This window comes from Ambystoma mexicanum, chromosome 1p (genome assembly GCF_040938575.1).
Source record: "Ambystoma mexicanum isolate Mex_15411 chromosome 1p, UKY_AmexF1_1, whole genome shotgun sequence".
NCBI lineage: Eukaryota > Metazoa > Chordata > Amphibia > Caudata > Ambystomatidae > Ambystoma > Ambystoma mexicanum.
Window position 1 is genome coordinate 425,401,717 of NC_090921.1, and position 20,100 is coordinate 425,421,816.

A 20,100-nucleotide genomic window follows, 5' to 3' on the forward strand; every position below is an offset into this window, starting at 1 on the left:
CTCGGCCAAACTCTACTTCCGGAGCCTAGAAGGAACACGCCCGCGCCCTTTCCCTTCCGCAAGCCTGTGTCTAGCTCCACTGCACTTGTAACCATGCACATAGCTAAACTCCTCAGGCTATGGTCTGGCATGCGTCCTGTCCCTGTCCGGGTTGGTCCCTTAGCATAACCCTTTTGTGTCAGGCAGCTGGTGCAGGATTGCCCTGGAATCTGTAGTCCTTTTTTTTTAAAAAGTATTTCTGGTTGCAAAACCGTGCTTCCTAAATATATCCAAAAATGGGTGCTCGCAAGGTCTAGTTCTGGTGCAGTCTTCAATCAAGGTCACATATGCAAAAAAAGTGGGAGTACATTTCTATGGGATGGGGGGGCGGAGTCACTTGGGATTGAATATGCACCCATGAGGGAGTGGAGCAAAATGTACATTAACCTACGGGCGGCGGCGCAGAATGATTACCAGGCATGATAACTGGATGCAAAGTCAATGAAAATACAAGAGGATTGGATTAAGAAATCCAACAGAAGGAAAACAGCCAGAAGGAGCAACATACTTTAATTGCATGTATCCTTCAAACTGCTAGATTTGCTCTTTATTCTACTGGCAATCAGAAGTGTTATCCACCCACAAACCTTACTGCATAGCCCAGAATATCAGCTTCTGGCGTACCACATAAAAACAACTTCCCATTTCTGGCAGTGCTGAGAGCCTGTTGATGGTGAGGGATAACCCTCAAGTACATTTTTCCCAATTTAAGAAATATGGCAACGAAAAACGGCGAAACAGATACACCGTCAACATATACATTGATACCATGACCTTTAAAGAAAATAAACACATATTTACCTCTCAAAGAAAGGGAAGGGTCTTAAGTTGCCAAGTACTTCCACGTGCTGACGAACGCTGTCGGGATGAGCGAATATGGGACTGTGGTCACGCTGCTCCACGTGTCAGACGAAGGATCGTAGCAGTCCAGAGTTTTGCAACGCTGAGCTCCACAGTAACCCCCTACCACGTACAGTTTGTTTCCAGAAGCCACAGCCCGGCAGCTGATGCGCTTTGAAGTGACGTCCCCAAATTTGGACCACTGGTAAGTCTCACTGTTGAAGCGGTAGGCGGAGCTGGCCGAGAACTCGGTGTCGCCGCCAATGACCACCACGTGGCTACCCAGCCCTGCGGCAGCTGTGTAGCGCCAGGGCTGGGGGCAACTGGTTGGCACCGTCCACCGGTTGAGGCACGGATCAAAGCACTGGACCTTGGGCAGCTTTTCCCTGTTGACGCTGGTGCCACCAAACACAAAGAGTTTCATTTTGGCCCCCACCACGGCTGCATTGCTGACTCCTTCTTTCAGTGGTGCCATGAGAGTCCACTTGTCTGCTTGCGGGTCATACTGTTCCACCTGCTTGAGGGACACGGAGGGCGACGCAGGAAAAGAGCCCGTCACAGCAGTGTGGCCACCCACCACATACAAACAATGATCAAGTTCAGTGCAGCCATGGCCAAACCTAGCCACCATCATGGGAGCTGCCTTGGACCACTCATCGTGGAGTGTGTCATAAACCCAAACGTCTTTGGATGCCCCATTTTCAGACCCTTTGCCACCAGTGACGTATACTTTGCAGCCAATGGCACACGCGCTGCACTCTTTGCGGGGACTAGGAATATCCGTCCTGGGCATGATTTCACTGGTTTTCTGATCAATCATGTAAATTTTGTCACACATAAATGTCTGGCCCCCAAGGAGCAGCAGTGCCTGGCTGATCTTGCGAGGCTGAGCACAAAAGCCCGTCACCAGCCCATCGTTCTGTAAGATCTTCATCTTGCAGCGAACTGCATCCTCGACAATCTCCTTTCCAAGCTTGTGGCCATAGACCAACTCGTCGCCCGCAACAATGTTTCTCAGATAGGACTCTGGCAGGAGGGCCAGGCGGACACAGCGCAACAAGTCAGGCAAGTCGTCATGGCGCAGAGGGAGGTCAAACTTCACCCAGCCTATCACAGCTTCGTACACAATGGCTTCATCTTCCACTTCCAGTTCCTCACTTCGAACCAGCTCAATGAGTTTGCACTTTGGAAGTCTCAAAAAGTCTTCAGTGTGGTAAACGGAAGCAAAATTGGCCAGACACATCCTCCATGAGAGTTCAAAGAGGCCTTCACAGCAATAAGCATCTGACAGCAGCATCATATTCAGACAATTGGCTTGATGCAAGTTTTTCTCAAGGAACTCTGCAGAGGCGTCACGAATGTCCAAAAACTGCAGCATATCCCCAGCTTCGAGCAGAGACTCTGCGTTCTCTTCATTGATTATCAATCGAGCAGAATAGGCATAGTCGAGGAGCAATTCCAGAACCTCTGGGTGCAGTGCGTCGCGGAAGTTGACTTCCGCATCCCGGCTCTCTTTCAGCCCACCACTGAACATGGCATCAAAGTAGCGGCTGCAAGAGGCCAGCACCGCCCGGTGGCAAGGGAACTTCCTGTTTCCTGCAAGGAGGACCACATCAGTAAAGAGACATCTCTTTCGCAGGAGATTGAGTTGAGTCAGAAGGCTGTCGGCGTGGCCCGGTTTGTGGAAGAGCTGGATGTTCATAGACCCAGAGCTGGATCTCGACTTACGGTTCTCATGGTTGCTGACAGACATTTTCAATGATTAGCCCTGGAACAGGAAAGAATAAAACATGAGAAATTAAGACAATAGCAGCATGCCTAAAAAGCATAAATCCTAAAAAGTCAATTAGGGGGCACAGTCAAGAGTGCATGATTTCCACCCAGAATGCTATGCCCTCAGAGATAATACAATCTAGAAAAAAAAAAAACAATAAACCAGCATGCTACGCACTCAGCTACTGCTTCACATGCCGATTGGTACAAGCACAATACAAAATCTAGTACACTCCAACGTATGACCACGCACACGCAAACCCAGTCTTAAACAAATTAACTTTACTCTACTACACTGCCTCTGTGTGCGCCCTGCTCGTGCTTTCTCCAATTCCACCTCAATACCAGCCTTTCCTCTTCCTACCAGACACCAATGTATGGCAACACAGATGTGAGCACAACACACCAGATTCTTTCAGACAAGACTTGCTGCTGGGAGACCAACGATGTGGTAACAGACGTGGTATAAATGCTTTGTGCATTACCCGCGTACAAATGAAACTACCACTTCTGAACATTAATTGTTGCAGACTGATCGCCCCAAATGGCCAATATTCCTGAAAATGTGTTTTATTAGTGGACCCCTTGCTCACTGTGTCTTGCTTCAGCTCCCTGATGAGGCCAGACTAGGCTGAAACACATGTCTGGGGCTGCTGATGGTACTCTTGTTCAGAGGAGATTAGCCTAGCATTTCTGTACTGGACTGCCTTTGTGGGTGGGACAAGAACTGATATGCAAATGAGTATGTCTCCTCTGGGAAGTGTGCTGTGAGCTAGAACGTGGTTGTGGACCCTCCTGGGTGGAAGAAATTCCATAGAACAGGCTATTTGACCCATGTTCGTTCTCAGTAGAGGGGCTCGCACACTCCTCTGTAACTAGTTACATGCTTACTCAATCCTCCTGCAAACCAATGGGCAGCCAATGAATGGTCATAGTGTACAATGGACATCAAAGAGAAGGGGGGGCTAGCTGCACGTGCATCACCAGGTGTGCATCCCCCGACCCAGTTAAGATCGCAGAAATACGGAGGCTGGAGAAATGCAAACCAATGGAATGTGGTTTCGAATCTACGCCTTGCAGCACGTGCCAAACGGCTCGTGGACAGTCTTCAAAAGCACTCACATTCCTAAAAAAAACAATCCCCAGGCCAAAAGATTATGACATGAAAGTATGGGCGGCTTGAAGCAGATCGCTTAGTGCTGCTATACCCCGAAGGCCTTGATGAAAGTTACAACACAAAAACGAGGGGCATCCGAGCTTCGACGGGCCCGGGTACAGAGAAGCATTCTACCACTGTGAGCACAATGTTCCCTTCCGGTCTGACGTCACCTGAAAGATCTCCTCCAGGCATACAATGACAGAGCAGGCAGGAAATTGACCATTTGGCTGATTGACTCATTTCCACGGCCCACGGCCAGGCACTTTTATTAAGTGTTTATGATCTTTAAAAAAAACGGTGCCTCAACTGTGTTCCCGAATTTGACGGAGTCCTGTCAATAACAGACACTTGTAAAACACGGCAGGCCCTTCCTGGTCTACTTTAGAGGCCTTCGTGCCAGATGAAAGACAGGCCAGACCGCCTGCCTGAAACGTAGATCGGCTTGGAATGAACGTGGTCCTTAGATAGTTGGCCACTGTGGCGGAGGCATGAATGCTCACGGCATGCTATGCCATGGCTCCACGTCCTGTGTTCGCGTCATGTGCACGCCACTGAAAAGGGCGGGTATGTAGTCTACTTGCCGTGCAACAGCAGAAGCCAGGGCCTAGATGGACCCTCCGCGTCTGGGCCGCTTGGCCGCTGGAAACCCTGTGCTAAGACATAGCATGACTACAGACAGCAGAACATGGTGGTTCCCGTCCATGGAAGGAGCCGACGTGTTCTATCTAGGGGACTAACCTGCTGCGCTCCACAACCGGTAGACCACAGTTCTAATCCAGGAGGTCATCTCCCCATGTGACGGTCCAGATTCTGGCAAAAGCTGGAGCACGGAGAACCCTTCTAATTTCCAGTTCAAAACACCGGCTTGAAAGGGGAAAAAACCACAAGGGGTCATTTACATTTAATAATAGGGATTATATGAATGGCTGACTACTCCTGTCGCATAATTGCCTGGGACAGCGCTGCTGTTTATTTTGCTGCTTTTCTTTGAAACTGGAACCCTGCCATGGTTGCACAGAATGAAAAACGAGAAACGTCTCCCGGTAAGAAGACAGCACATACCCCAGAAAGCTGGGATGGTCTCGAGCAGCAGCCGCAGCTGGGGTTATGGAATTTAAAACCCTGGATAAACTTTAATTTTACAAGCGGCCTTTGAAAAACAACGTGAAAGAAAAAATAAAGTCTTGTTATATTTGAGTTAATGGGTTGCACTTGTTTAGCATCTTTAAGGCATGTCTTTCAGAGACCCTCATTACTTGGCACCCTGCTCTCCTACTCTCACAGATTGCCTGAACACACTCCACTGCCCGCTTCCCCATCTACCCACTGCACCCTCTCTCCACCCCAACGCCTAGTGCCCACCTCCCATCTACCCACTGCACCCTCTCTCCATCCCCACGCTCATTGCCCACTTCCCCATCTACCCACTGCACCCTCTCTCCATCCCCCCACGCTCACTGCCCACCTCCCCATCTACCCATTGCTCCCTCTCCCCATTCCCACTGCCCACCTCCCCATCTACCCACGGCACCCTCTCTCCATCCCCCCACGCTCACTGCCCACCTCCCCATCTACCCACTGCACCCTCTCGCCATTCCCACGCTCATTGTCCACTTCCCCATCTACCCACTGCACCCTCTCTCCATCCCCCCACGCTCACTGCCCACCTCCCCATCTACCCATTGCTCCCTCTCCCCATTCCCACTGCCCACCTCCCCATCTACTCATGGCACCCTCTCTCCACCCCCCCACGCTCACTGCCCACCTCCCCATCTACCCACTGCACCCTCTCGCCATCCCCACGCTCATTGTCCACTTCCCCATCTACCCACTGCACCCTCTCTCCATCCCACCACACTCGCTGCCCACCTCCCCATCTACCACTGCACCCTCTCGCCATCCCACCACACTCGCTACCCACCTCCCCATCTTCCCACTGCTCCCTCTCCCCATCCCCACGCTCACTACCCACCTCCCCATCTACCCACTGCACCCTCTCTCCATCCCACCACACTCGCTACCCACCTCCCCATCTTCCCACTGCTCCCTCTCCCCATCCCCACGCTCACTACCCACCTCCCCATCTACCCACTGCACCCTCTCTCCATCCCCCCACGCTCACTGCCCACCTCCCCATCTACCCATTGCTCCCTCTCCCCATTCCCACGCTCACTGCCCACCTCCCCACGGCACCCTCTCTCCATCCCCCCACGCTCATTGCCCACTTCCCCATCTACCCACTGCACCCTCTCTCCATCCCCCCACACTCACTGCCCACCTCCCCATCTACCCACTGCTCCCTCTCCCCACGCTCACTGCCCACCTCCCCATCTGCCCACTGCACCCTCTCTTCACGCTCACTGCCCACCTCCCCATTGCCCCCTCTCGCCATCCCCACGCTCACTGCCCACCTCCCTATCTACCCACTGCACCCTCTCGCCATCCTCACGCTCACGGCCCATCTCCCCACTGCACCCTCTCTCCATCCCCCCCACACTCACTGCCCACCTCCCCATCTACCCACTGCACCCTCTCTCCATCCCCACGCTCACTGCCCACCTCCCCATCTACCCACTGCACCCTCTCCCCATCCCCACTCACTGCCCACCTCCGCATCTACCCACTGCACCCACTCTCCATCCCCCCACGCTCACTGCCCACCTCCCCATCTACCCACTGCACCCGCTCGCCATCTCCATGCTCACTGCCCACCTCCCCATCTACCCACTGCACCCTCTCCCCATCCCCACTCACTGCCCACCTCCCCACCTACCCACTGCACCCACTCTCCATCCCCCCACGCTCACTGCCCACCTCCCCATCTACCCACTGCACCCGCTCGCCATCTCCATGCCCACCTCCCCATCTACCCACTGCTCCCTCTCCCCGTCCCCACGCTCACTGCCCATCTACCCACTGCGCCCTCTCTCCAGCCCCCACGCCTAGTGCCCACCTCCCCATCTACCCACTGCTCCCTCTCTCCATACCCACGCTCACTGCCCACCTCCCCATCTACCCATTGAGCCCTATCTACACACTGCACCCTCTCTCCATCCCCCACACTCACTGCCCATCTACTCACTGCACCCCTTTCCATCCCACACCTCACTGCCCATCTACCTACGGTGCCCTCTCTCCATCCCCCACGCTCACTGCCCACCTGCCCATCTACCTACTGTGCCCTCTCTCCATCCCCACACTCACTGCCCGCCTCCCCATCTACCCACTGCACCCTCTCTCCAACCCCACACTCACTGCCCGCCTCCCCATCTACCCACTGCACCCTCTCTCCATCCCCCACGCTCACTGCCCACCTCCCCATCTACCCACTGTGCCCTCTCTCCATCCCCACACTCACTGCACCCTCTCTCCATCCCCCACGCTCACTGCCCACCTCCCCATCTATCTACTTCGCACTGGCACCCTCTGTGCCTCCCCCACGCTCACTGCCTGCCTCTACCTTCTGCAACCTAGTAGCCTCTCTCCCTCCCCCACGCTCACTGTTCGCCTCCCAGACTGTACTATTTCCACCTTAATCATGTGCCTGTCTCCTTGGAATATACCATTATCAATCACATCTATGTGCCCGCAGTCTCTTACTAACTTACACCTCCCTTCATTGTAATTAATAAAATAATAATGTAGCATTTATATAGCGCTACGAACCCTCAGGTATCGGAGTGCCGTTTATTATTACCCATGGTGTGTGGTGCTCATTTATCGACCTCGGAAGGATGAAAGGCTGAGTTTGGCCCTTTCAGGTTTAGAACCTGTCGGAGGGCTCGGCACACAGATGTCAAAGCGAGCGCTCTACTCGCTGAGCTATCGGACAAGCATTATCCTCAAACACCCCCACACCCTCCCTTCACTACCAACCACCTGACTACCTATCCTGCTCCCACTCCCATTCCATCCTCACTGCTCAGCCCTACCTTCTTTCACCCCATCCTCCCCTTTCTGCAGATCTTACCTTGACCTCCCCACTTACCTACCTACCCTCATCGTGCCCTCTCCTACTACCATCCATCCAGCCATACCCACAATTCCCAGCCCTACCTCTCGAACAACCAGTTGTAGGCTCACCACTCACATACCCTCATCTACTACCTGACTAACCCTCTATCACTACCTCACTCATCCCACTTCCACCTTACTAACATAACACTGCTCTACACCCCCAAACTCTGTCCTACACCCTCTTCCGGCCCACCCCCTCTCTCCTGATCTTCCTCTATCCCTCCAACCTCACTAAATGTTCTTCCCCTAATTCACTCCTCCAAACCACCTATACTCACCTACCTACCTCCTCCTGCTGACACCCTAGCACCCTGCAACCCCACTCGCACACCTACACCATCCTTTTGTCCCTCTAGCTCCTAGCATTCTCTCTGCCCCCTCGTCCTTCCCTACCCAATCTACCTAAAACCATCTGAACACTCACCTACCCACCATACCCGTCTACACTCCAATCCCACTCATCTAACCTCCTATTGGCTCCTCACTCACCTTCATATCTGCCTCCTACCACACCTCCCACCCTCCGCCTATCCTAAGCTCCCTGCCCTCATCCTGCTCTTCGCCTCACTGAGCCCTTATCCACCTCCAACCCTCTCTCGGCCCTTCTCCCTCACTCACATTCACCTACCCCATGCTACCCTCTTTCCCCCCCTCTCCATAATTCTCTCCCACGTTTCCCACATTTACTCTCCAACCTTACCCACCAGTAGCCCCCTGCTCCTACTTCTCCAACTCCCATTCACTCTTAAGCCCTCTCATGAATCTATTCCCGCCCCACGCGTAGCGCCTTCTTTCTGCAGCTCCCGAAACCTCTTGCACTGGAAGCAACGGTATATGAAGACATGAAGCCTCTCAGCCTCCGCAGGTCTCTGCCTCTTCTGGTTGCCCTATATCAGAGAAGCCCAGGCTGCCAGAAAATCCCATGGGACGTTTCCTACAGCCTCATTCACCTTATCACCTGGAATAACCAGCTGACGCCCCAGATGAGGGCTAGTGAGTCCACCTGAACCATGTCCAGGGAGCCAGTGGATTAGGTGCGGTCCCCGTCAGGGATCTCTCCTGTTGTCAGGGCACTTAGCTTTGGATGGATCAAGGCCTAGCCACCCACAACAAGTCAAAAGTCTGATGGTGCATGGTGCTGTGTTCTCTTATACCTTATTGCGCTGAGTGCAGGGATCATCAGCGGCAGCGCCCCGGGTGGTTTCGAAAAATGTGGCAACACGCCCCTCCCATGAAAATGCGGGGGTGAATGGGGGTGGGGGAGGGGCGTCAATTTCTTTTTTAACTCCCCGCTCTGCACTCTGATCAGGGAGTTAATCACTGGAATAGGGCGCTCATGCTAATGCATGAGCGCCCTATTCTAATGAAAATCGCCTCTCTCCCACATTGGAGCGGGAAGGTAATCATCTCAATAAATGCGCCCCACTGCCTAAGGCACATTTAATAACAAAAGGCGCATATCCCGCCTTCTCCCACTACACAAGCTCAGGGAGCCCTTGAAAGATTCCCCCGAGTAGGCGTGGCCCTTGAAAGATTCCCCCGAGTTGGCGTGGCAGGGGCAAATGGTACCCTGGGAGGCTATGGCGGCCCGGGCGGGTGATCAGCCCGCCCTGTCCTAAGGCCGGCCCTGAATGCGCTAGGCCTGTTATGCCTGGAGGGCATCATTATGGCAGGTCAGGCTATGTCATTGTACTACGGGTTATGTCCAGGCGGTCGGCCTGGATTATGCTGTACCTGCGATCACATCTATAGCCTGCAATGTGCAGTTAATTAGCTGGGTCACCCTTGAAAGATTCCCCCGAGTTGGCGTGGCAGGGCCAAATGGTGCCCTGGGAGGCTATGGCGGCCCGGGCGGGTGATCAGCCCGCCCTGTCCTAAGGCCGGCCCTGAATGCGCTAGGCCTGTTATGCCTGGAGGGCATAATTATGGCAGGTCAGGCTATGTCATTGTACTACGGGTTATGTCCAGGCTTGTAGCACTTTTTGTGCCTGGTCGGCCTGGATTATGCTGTACCTGCGATCACATCTATAGCCTGCAATGTGCAGTCAATTAGCTGGGTCTCCTTTTCTGACTGTCACCTTACATGCACCCTTTTCGCAGCACCACTTACTTACATGGGGTAAGGAGCCGACGTCACTCTACACGCCCCACGTACTAGCAACTAGCGTAGATACCCAGACACATTGCACCCGCAACATTACCACGATGACGGGTACCCGCAAGGGTACATTTACTTTGCTCTGCCGATGTGCTATGCGATAGTTCATGCACTTGTTAATGCAGCTTCATTTGCAAAATATAGTCAAATCTTTGTCATACTGCACAGTTTTTTACTAAATGCTGTGTATTATGCAATGAGATACTACGGTCCGCCGAAAAGATAGAACCATACGGAAATGGCACAAAATGTCGCCTCACAATTGCGACGGCCGAAATGCCTGACCTTTTTATTTAATTTTTTTTAAACACCCCCCTTTAACACCACATATATATGTGGGGGGGTATGAGATATTATAGTAATATGAGGGGGCAGCGGGGGTCTCCCCCCGCACATCTATGAGTTGTAAAGGGGGTTTAATAAAAAAAATGTTTTTAAAAGTCGGCCGCCGCAATTACATGTGGCCGCAGTGATCACATAGATCCGAACCATGCTATTATACATGCTCTTCCCAAAATTGCAACCAGGACATCGCAATAACAAACGAGCGCTCTACTGACACATAACATACGGAAGTATGATGGGTAAAGCTAAACCCGCTCCGAAGGGAAAAGCAGAGTTTCAAGTGTACCAAGTTGATGCCCCATAAGATGGATGCAGTGGGCACCCAATGGTTTCTAGATGGCCCACAGCATTGCGGGTACAGAGGATAGCACAGGGGCAACATGCTGGTCATGTAGAGCACCAGATGTTCGGTTAAGATGAACTCAAGTATGGTATTAGGCACGCTATAAAAAAAAAACAATGACATAAAAAGATCTCATACGGCAAGTATCAGATGCCAACGCGCCAATCTCTGGAGGAAATTATCTGACCTCCCATAGAACTTTGTGAAGCTGTTAAATGAAAAATCTTTCTTCCATTTATTTGATGGTAGCAGAGGCCAGGAGGCTCTAGAAGCAAAATAAAACTTGCCAAGACTTTTAATAGAGAAATAAAATCTATTGAATAAGAATCTCCAGGGAATGGGGAACGTGATGGTTCACCGCAGCTATTTTCTCAAGACGATGCCGCAACTACAAGTCTTGTAGTCTAGGCATGCCCTGGCAGATCAACCTTTTAGCTGCAAGCAAATAACTTCAAAACATCCCCAAAGTACACAGCAGCGTCTTTGTACTGTTGGAAGACAGCAGATGGGGAAATCCTTATCCAAGATCCCCCACAAAAAAAAGAAAAGGAAGGAAGACTTAGCAAAATAGAGGCATCCAAATAATTGCTCAGAAACGGAATACAAATTGCCTATACACTGCAATTTTCTGAATCCTTGGTGGCTTTAGTTTTTCCAATTAAATTAAAGGAACAACAATGCAAAGCCAGAAGTAAAATAGAGCAGACACGCTTCACGCTTCAATATACCCGGTGCAAGATCAGGGATGCCAGAGAAAGGGGGTGCCTGCAATCCTGTGAAAGCCCTCTGGGCTATGCGTTACCCGTTTGATATGGAACTAATCGGGTATATTAGGCCACCCAAACTGCCTGAATACAGAAGGTTAGGACTCGCTCCCATGCAGGCACAAGAATCTCAAGTCAGAGGAATTAGTAAATACATCCTTTATTCCACTACAGTTACATAGGACGGCCACACACACACGTGCTCCAGGAACTATGTCACACCATAAGCGCTGCTTGGAGGTTTTATTTATTTATTTATTTTTAAGAAGGACTTAGAAATGTTGGCATCAAAACCGTGGTTTAAACACAAACTTTGAAGAATGGCAAAATGTCACAACACTGTTCTCAGTGACAGCGTGTAGAAGCCCTCTCAGTGACAGCGTGTAGAGGCCCTGCAATTTGTCACCATCTACTCGCGCTACCTTAGCTCCAAAGATACTTTACTGGCCCACCATGAAGACTGGAAGGGCGACTGTGCAGTCCTGTGATGCCTCACCAAGAAACAAAGGAAGACAGATACGTCACTGGTGCACTTCAATTTTTTTTAAATGTGTAATGTTTTTTTATAACATGCCTAAGACCGTACCTTAGTTCGGTTTCTAAGCACGGATCCAGGATTCGAACCACAGTTGCTCAACATGGTCTTGTTTCCAAGACCAGCGCCTTGCTCCTGTGCTATCCTCCAAATGAAATATCCAAATTCCAAAGCAGCATGGTCACCTGGGATATTTGAAGGAAGAGGGGATGGGGATCATAAATGTTCGTGGATGAAGAGCACGGTCCAGGCCAGGGAGGAAGCTGAGGAGCGTGGTCCACCAGAGAACTGGAGAGCTCGTGAGGCACCACTGATGTAAATCGATATCGAACCGATGAATGAACCTGGTTTTATATGCGTGCAGCAAGTCATGTTTCATACATGAAACATCTGACGGGCTCTTGTCTGCTTAGCTAGAGTGCAAGAGGACACAATGAGCTACCGAGCAACGCAATTATACCCAGCGAGAGGTGGGTTTGGATTCTTATGACTCCAAGGAGCCAACTCTCACAACCTTAGTTATTGGATTACTGTCATTTTGCACGGTGACAATTTGCTCGTTGTGGCAATCTGGCAACCTTCGTGCCCCTCACAGCCGTGCCTAGAAGGCTAATGCTTGTTAACAATGCTGCCGCAGTAATACACAACTACAAGGTTCCGCAACAGCTGAGTTCCGCGCTGGCATTCAATGCATTTGGCCCTTTTTTGGGGTCTACCAAAAACAAAGAGGAAGAATGTAGACTGGGCGCAATCGTCAATATGTGGCTGCTTCAAAGAGAACCAGACCCAATTCCAATACACAATAACTTCGATTTTGGGATCTTACTATAATTCTAAAACAATACTTGTTACTTGCTTAACTGTTGAATTCTTAGCAAGAACACTGTTACCACTATTGTAATTGATTTCCAATTTAACCCTTTTTCTTCGTTTTGGTTTAAATGGAGCACCAAAGTGACAAACAACTACTTTCTGTTAATGTTCAGATTTGTTTTATGTTTTTTTTCCTTCCTATATTGTTCTTTATTTTTTGAAGGACTCCTTATTCAATTTTTGAATGTGTAAATTATGTTATTGATTATATATGTTTCTAGATGTTTGATTTTACTATATGCACCACCTTTTTGATATAAAGTTTCATTTCGATTTCAATCATCTTTCATGTTTTCTTTGAAGGAGTGTCTTAATACACACAACTGCATGTAACATTCATAACCCGTGTGGTTATATGGGCTCGGACCAGGTGAATGGTTCTAATTCATTTTATACTTCACATGGGCCAACCCTTGATGTACCAGTACCCTTGTTTTGTTGTCAAAGAGAACCTTCACTGGCCTACGTTCAGACACATTTTCTTCCCCTTGGTGGAAGACTCCTTCCACTTGGGGCGATGACGAGTGATGCATTCTGTTAAAAAATTACAGGCCAACATTAGCCGCATGGTGTGGAAATAATCCGTGGCTATGATTGAACCGTGACATTTTTGGCTACAATGCCCAAATAGCAGATAGCGTAGAGAAACTCATAATGTGATAAACAGAGGCATCTATGGGGAGACGACCACGTGTATGAGAATCGAAGACTATTATTTAAGTCAAAACTCTTACTTCCTGCCCCATACCAAGTAATGAGGAATTCAGTCTAGTCCATCCATCTTGGGGCTACTAGACCTGTATTGAGACAGCCGCGTGCAGTGTGTGGACATCATCTTTACTGTGTTTACTACGGGAAAGGAAGAGAGGGCCTACCCACTCTGTGCACTTCAAACAGAAAGCAAACGAAATAAACTTGGTGCAGAGGCCTAGTTGGTGGATTGTAGGCAACGCGAGAAGGTTGAGGTATGACCTGCCCACTGAATACTTTTCCATCCAGCCCCCAAAGAAGACGCACAACTCCCTAACGGACCCCGAAGCCTCTCCACTGAAGTTCTCCCTAAATAATCAGTGTCTCCGGAAGTCGTGTGTGGGTTGCTCATGTGGCCTCCCCTGCAGGGAAGGTGGGCGGGAGGTCGCTTTCCTCTTGGGCTACCGGCTCCGTGGACTTCTCTCTGCCTCTCCCTGAGCGCATCTCCCGATCACATTGTTTGCAACCCTGACTTCTTAGGGCGGCTTTTGCACACGTCTGTTTGAACCAGTGGAGCACTAAAAAAAGTCATGTTAGGGTGAAATGCTTCGCTTTACAAAAACTGAAACATTACACAGCAACTCCTCGATTGTAGGCAGAAGCGAGGACGTTGTGGGTATTGCCAATCCTTGCTTATTTAGCGGAACAACGAAAGAAAAACACTACTCGACCCCCCCAAGCCACAAACTAATGTCACCTGCAGGCAAATGTGGAGGAGTTTGGTGGGGGTGAGAGGGCGGGGATGATGCACTCTTTGCAAGCCTAATGGTGCCAGCAAATAACATTTCTGACACCCCACACAAGGAACCCCACTGTGACATTAACAACTCGCTTACACGCTGAGAAGATTTGGGTATTGACGCCTCATGACTCCCAACCCTTTATACCACCCTCCCCGTTCTAGGTTATGCTTTGGTCGAGTTATGCAAGAATGCTGTTCTTGCCGGAATAATGAAAGAACGGAATTGGCCGCGACCCCGCCCGGCCAGCAGCGACTTCTCGCTGGAGCTCCCAGGAATGCGGCGGCATGATGATGTCACCGCGTATCCATGTCAGGCCACTGCCGCTTTGCCATCAGTCAGCGGGGCAAACTTCATCCGAGGTCAGGGAATGCTCGAGAGCCGGAAACTCACAAACAGGGTCTCAACTCTAATTCAACTTTAAAGAGGGGGCGGCCTAGAGAGCAGGACGAATTCAATTCACAGGCCACTCTGCACGAAAGGACGCCATGGGCGAAACTGGGTGACTGGGTGAAAGGAACTAGACCGCTTTCGCATCCTTACTTCTACTAAACCACTCACTTCGGTTATGCACGCGAGGGTATGCAGCGGCACGTTCCAGGAACTCCCAGCTATGAGCAGGGATCAAGTCATAAAAATAGTATGGGGGTCGGAGGGGACTCCTTAACATACACAATGAATGTGGTGTCAACAGAATTTAGCATATCAAGGTGCTTTCTGGAAAAAAAAATGTCAGGGAGGACTCCTGGGACTCCGTCCACCTTGGGGTACCCTCGCCATGAGCCCTGGCTATGAGTACAGTTTACCAAGACATTATGCGGCCGCGAAGAAGCGCATGCGCGAGCAAGGGTTCAGCCTATGAGGCGCCATGCGAGAAGGTCAGGGGTGTGCCCTCTAGCCAATACCATCTTGGCCTTGATCACCAAAGCCTGGTCCATCAGCTCAGGGATAGATGGAGACCCGGCAAGCCTGAACCCCGTAGGCACCTTACACGACCACAGAGGGAGCAGAAGGCCAGGGAATCTTGTCTGCCTGCATAGAAAAAAAAGGCAATGAAGCTAAACTCTGACCATTAGCTCTGCGTGGAAGATGGCGCTTTTGTTCCAGGAGGCACTAGGTGCAGAACTAGGCGTACAAAAACCAGGATGCCCCGCGGTGGGAAGAAAAATGTTACATGTTTAAGTATTTATACTGCGCGCATCATGAAGCTGGGACAATACTAGACAGCAGCACACTGTACAGTGGGCTTCCTATAGCACACGTTCCCTGGACAGTACGATTGATCCTGTCAAAACTGGGATTACAGACCTGGTCTCTAGGTCCCATGGTCAACAGCACTGGCACTGCAATAACCATGCACGTGCCAGTATTGCAAACACTGCAGATAAGCAGGGAAGGAATTGGGCCAGAACAAGGGAGTTGTGCTCTGGCATAAATGTCTTGTAGGAGCGCTGTTCCATGTACACCGGGGGCGCAAACCTGCCCCACCCTCCCAAGTAGAGGAAGTGCTCTGCCCCCAACTGTTGCACTTCTCCTTGGCGCTATGCGTTTGGGCATGCAGCAATTTCACAAACTGCACCTGAAAGTCATCTATTGCTCACCAGCCCGGCCCACACTCAAATAGTGCAACAGTCCAAAGCTGCAGAAATGGCTCATACTTTTAACACATTTTACTGTCATGGCCACTATTCTGACGGATGAAATGAGCATCAAAGGGTGTACTGCATGCTCAGAAGGAGAGCACATTTGAATTACGATCACGTGGTGGTCATTTTCCCAAAATGCACTTTGGTTTTATGCAAAGCAGCCATCATCCTATACATAAGGCACTCACAATATCTGACCCTTAGGTCCGCCCTTCAGTCCCACCCACACCACAGACCACCCGCCCCGTCTGATACCCACCACTCCTCTTACACAAGGGAGGTGAGGGCGGAGTAACCCACCACATTGTGTTCATTTCCAGCCCTGCAGATAAGGAAAATAACGTACGCACATACCCTAGACAAACATGCCAGCAAGGAACGCACAAGCCTGCCCCTCCCCACGTCGGTAAAAAATCAGTGGCTTTGCACCATGCGAAACAATTAGCCCGGTCATTACACCTTAACGCGCCACATAAAGAATCATGCAGCACCGGCAATGCATTTAAGCAGGCAAGGTCCACTGCTAAGGACAACGCTGTACCTTTCCTGGAGCAAGCAAGATCCAAATGTAAGAGCAACAATGCACCTAGCCCTTACAGCATGCAAGAACCACCAGTAAGGGCAACAATGCACCTAGCCCTTACAGCATGCAAGAACCACCAGTAAGGGCAACGATGCACCTAGCTCTTACATAATGCAAGATCCACAAGTAAGGGCAACAATGCACTTATCCCTTACTGCATACAAAAACCACCACTAAGGGCAACAATGGACCTTTCCTGCAGAACGCAAGATCTGCCAGTTAGGGTAACAACGCATCTAGTCCTTACAGCATACAATAGCCATCAGTAAGGACAACAATGCACCTAGCCCTTACAGCATGCAAGAACCACCAGTAAGGGCAACAATGGACCTTTCCTGCAGAACGCAAGATCTGCCAGTTAGGGCAACAATGTATCCAGTCCTTACTATATGTGGAGGAAAACCGAGCAAGCAAGGCCTCTCCATAAAGCCGATTCACCTTTCCTAGAGCATGCAAGAACCACAGCAACAATGCACCTAGTCCTTACAGCATACAATATCCGACAGTAAGTGAAAGCACATAGCCCTTATAGCATACAATGTCCAGCAGTAAGGGCATTGCCCTTACATAATGAAAGATCCACCAGTAACAGCAACAATGCACCTAGCCCTAACAGCATACAATATCCACCAGTAAGGGCAACAATGCACCTAGCCCTAACAGCATACAATATCCACCTGTAAGGGCAACAATGCACCTAGCCCTTACTGCATACAAAAACCAACAGTAAGGGCAATAATGGGCCTTTCCCGCAGAACGCAAGATCTGCCAGTTAGGGCAACAATGTATCTAGTCCTAACTATATGTGGAGGAAAACCGAGCAAGCAAGGCGATTCACCTTTCCTAGAGCATGCAAGAACCACAGCAACAATGCATCTAGACCTTACAGCATACAATATCCGACAGTAAGTGCAACAATGCACTTAGCCCTTATAGCATACAATATCCAGCAGTAAGGGCAACAATGTACCTAGCCCTTACATAATGCAAGATCCACCAGTAACAGCAACAATGCACATAGCCCTAACAGCCTACAATATCCACCAGTAAGGGCAACAATGCACCTAGCCCTTACTGCATACAAAAACCACCAGTAAGGGCAGCAATGCAATTATCCCACACTGCATGCAAGATCCAGAAAGGGCAGCCACCCCTTACTGCAAGCAACATCCCTGAGTGAGGACATCTGAGCAAGTAGGACCCCCATAAAGATAACTGCCTTTTTCGTAGAGCACACATGCTCCCGCATACAATAAGGGAAACAATGCACCTAGCCTTTACAGCATGAAAGATCCACCAGTAAGGGCAACAATGCACTAAGCCCTTACCGCATAATGATCAACCAGTAAGGACAACAATAAACCTAGCTCTTAGTACATGCAAGATCAGTTATGAATGAGGACATCTGATCAAGCAAGACTCCCCTGTAAAGAAAACAATGCACCTTTCCCCACACATGCAAGATCAGTTATTGGGGACAACAAAGCAACTACAAGTATCTCGCCCTGCCACACCCCCCATGACAACAACACACCTAGACTAACATATATTGCTTGCCTACAATGTATAATGTATGTAGCTAATCTGTATTGATTCCAAAGGCGTCTCAGAAGCCTCATGAAACTAAGTTCATCACGTGTAACAGCGCCTCGATGCCCAAGGGCTGTTTGCGCGCTATATATATTTAAATAAATAAAAATAAAGTAGACCCTGCATCATGTAAAATCAGTGACGGCAGTAACAAAATATACCCCCCTGTGCTCACCAGGCGGGATTCAGCAGGAAGGACAGCACACCTAGTCCCCGACTCTGCCCACTCCACGCAAACATACAGCAAACAAGGGAAGGGGCAGGCCCGACCCTTAAGCATTCTATGCAAATAGGACATCGTGAGGTTTGCAACCTGTGGCTCTGCCGGATGTTTTAGACTCGCCCTCCCAGGATTCCCCACCGTTGCCTCTGTTGGCTGGCACTGATGGGTGTTGCTGTCCAAAGCAACTAAAGAGCCACGGGATGCAGTGCAGACCACTGACCTAGGAGACAAGACTCTTCCCCCAGAGGACATCTAGTCATTTCTCTCGGCACATCTGAGAAAAAAAGCACGCCATTCAAAGCATATGCAGCCCATGCGAGATCACTCAATAAGCCCGGAAAAATGCCCTCAATCGGCTGGGCCCGTTAACAACCATTAATCACATCACTTGTGGAGTAAAAAAAAAAAAAAGAAGAAAGTGAGCACACTCATAGCCTAAAACTCTATCACATAATAGAAGATCACTCACCGAGCACCCACCCAGTGGCAAGAACAAGCACTCACGGAGTTTCACACTCGCTACCTAAACGCCATGCAACGAGTCTCTTTCCGTACTGACGGCGCTTGCAAGTCGCTTGCTGTCCTTCAAATGGAACTTTTACGCAATCATTTTATTAACTCTAACTTGTGCACATGCAAATTCAACTAGGAAAGCGGGCTCTGCACGAAATCCACCTGGACAGATAAACAGGCTGGGCACGTAAACAGACGCAAGGCAAAGAGGGCAATGCACGAAAGAAAAGAATGCGAACCCCAGAAGGGCTCAATAAGAGACCCTGCAGGGCTTGCAACCTCTCAAGGCCAAAGAGTGGACGGAATCAAAAAGGATGTAGGGATCCGGTCTTGGACACTACTTGTACTGTTTGTAACAACAACCTGTGCAGTATATCCAGTATGGAACTGAGGGGCGCGTGCACGCACGAAACTACCAGGATCTCATTTAAATAGTGTAAATAAAGCGGAGCACAAGCGCACTCCTGAAAGCAAACCACAGGTCACACACCAGCGAACTAACAGTGCAAACACCCTCCCAGGCGGAGCGCCGCGTCCCCTCCCCGCAGCAGCTCTCGCCGCCGACCTTTAGGCAAACTCGGCTTCGGGAACCCAGGGCGACACTCACCGTCCACACGGCCCCTCCGGTGGCAACGACCTCTCAGGGCAGCATAACCCACAACTCGGACACGTAAGAGAAGCGGCGTCCCTCATCTACTCCGAGCTCGGCTCCTGGGCACACTCTCAGGGGTGAGGCACACTGGCAGCTGCGCCTGCGAGCCTGGGAATCTGGGACAAAGCCCAGAAGAAGCGGCCTCTACCTAGCTCCTCCCCCACAGCCCCGGCCTCCTCCTCCTCAGGGGAGGGGGAACACTCGACTCTTGGCACAGGAGCCGGACAAAGAGGAAGTTCATCTGCATAAAGCCGAAGCCGCGCCCCCTGTGCAGGGCCGTATACTGCCTATGGAAGGGACAGGCGTCTAGTGTCCCAGATAGAGCGGTGGGGGAGGAGAAGGCTTGTCAAGAGGAAAGCCACGTGTGAAGGAAAGGAAGAAGACATCATAACATGTTCCCCGTTCTTCTTATTCTCGGCTCTTTCATCCGCGTGCCGTGCAAACGTCGTCTCTGAAAAATGGCCACTTATCTTTAAAGATTATCCAAGTATTGCTAGTAGCAAATGCTGCAGTAGAGGCTCTCGGTAAAGTGCCTCTCTGCTCCTTGGCGCTAGATC

General features: G+C 50.4%; 1 protein-coding gene across 1 annotated transcript in view; it reads right to left on the reverse strand.

Annotated features, from left to right (window-relative positions):
• LOC138572034 (ectoderm-neural cortex protein 1-like) overlaps positions 1 to 19,664 on the reverse strand; it is a 42,897-nt gene extending 23,233 nt beyond the window's left edge. Inside the window, exons 1-2 of the mRNA XM_069649239.1 lie at positions 19,499 to 19,664; positions 841 to 2,647 (exon numbers count right to left, since the gene is read on the reverse strand). Coding sequence (XP_069505340.1) covers positions 863 to 2,632 — 1,770 coding nt within the window. The 5' untranslated portion in view covers positions 2,633 to 2,647; positions 19,499 to 19,664 and the 3' untranslated portion in view covers positions 841 to 862. The remainder of the gene's footprint in view (positions 1 to 840; positions 2,648 to 19,498) is intronic.
• Positions 19,665 to 20,100: the final 436 nt, after the last annotated feature.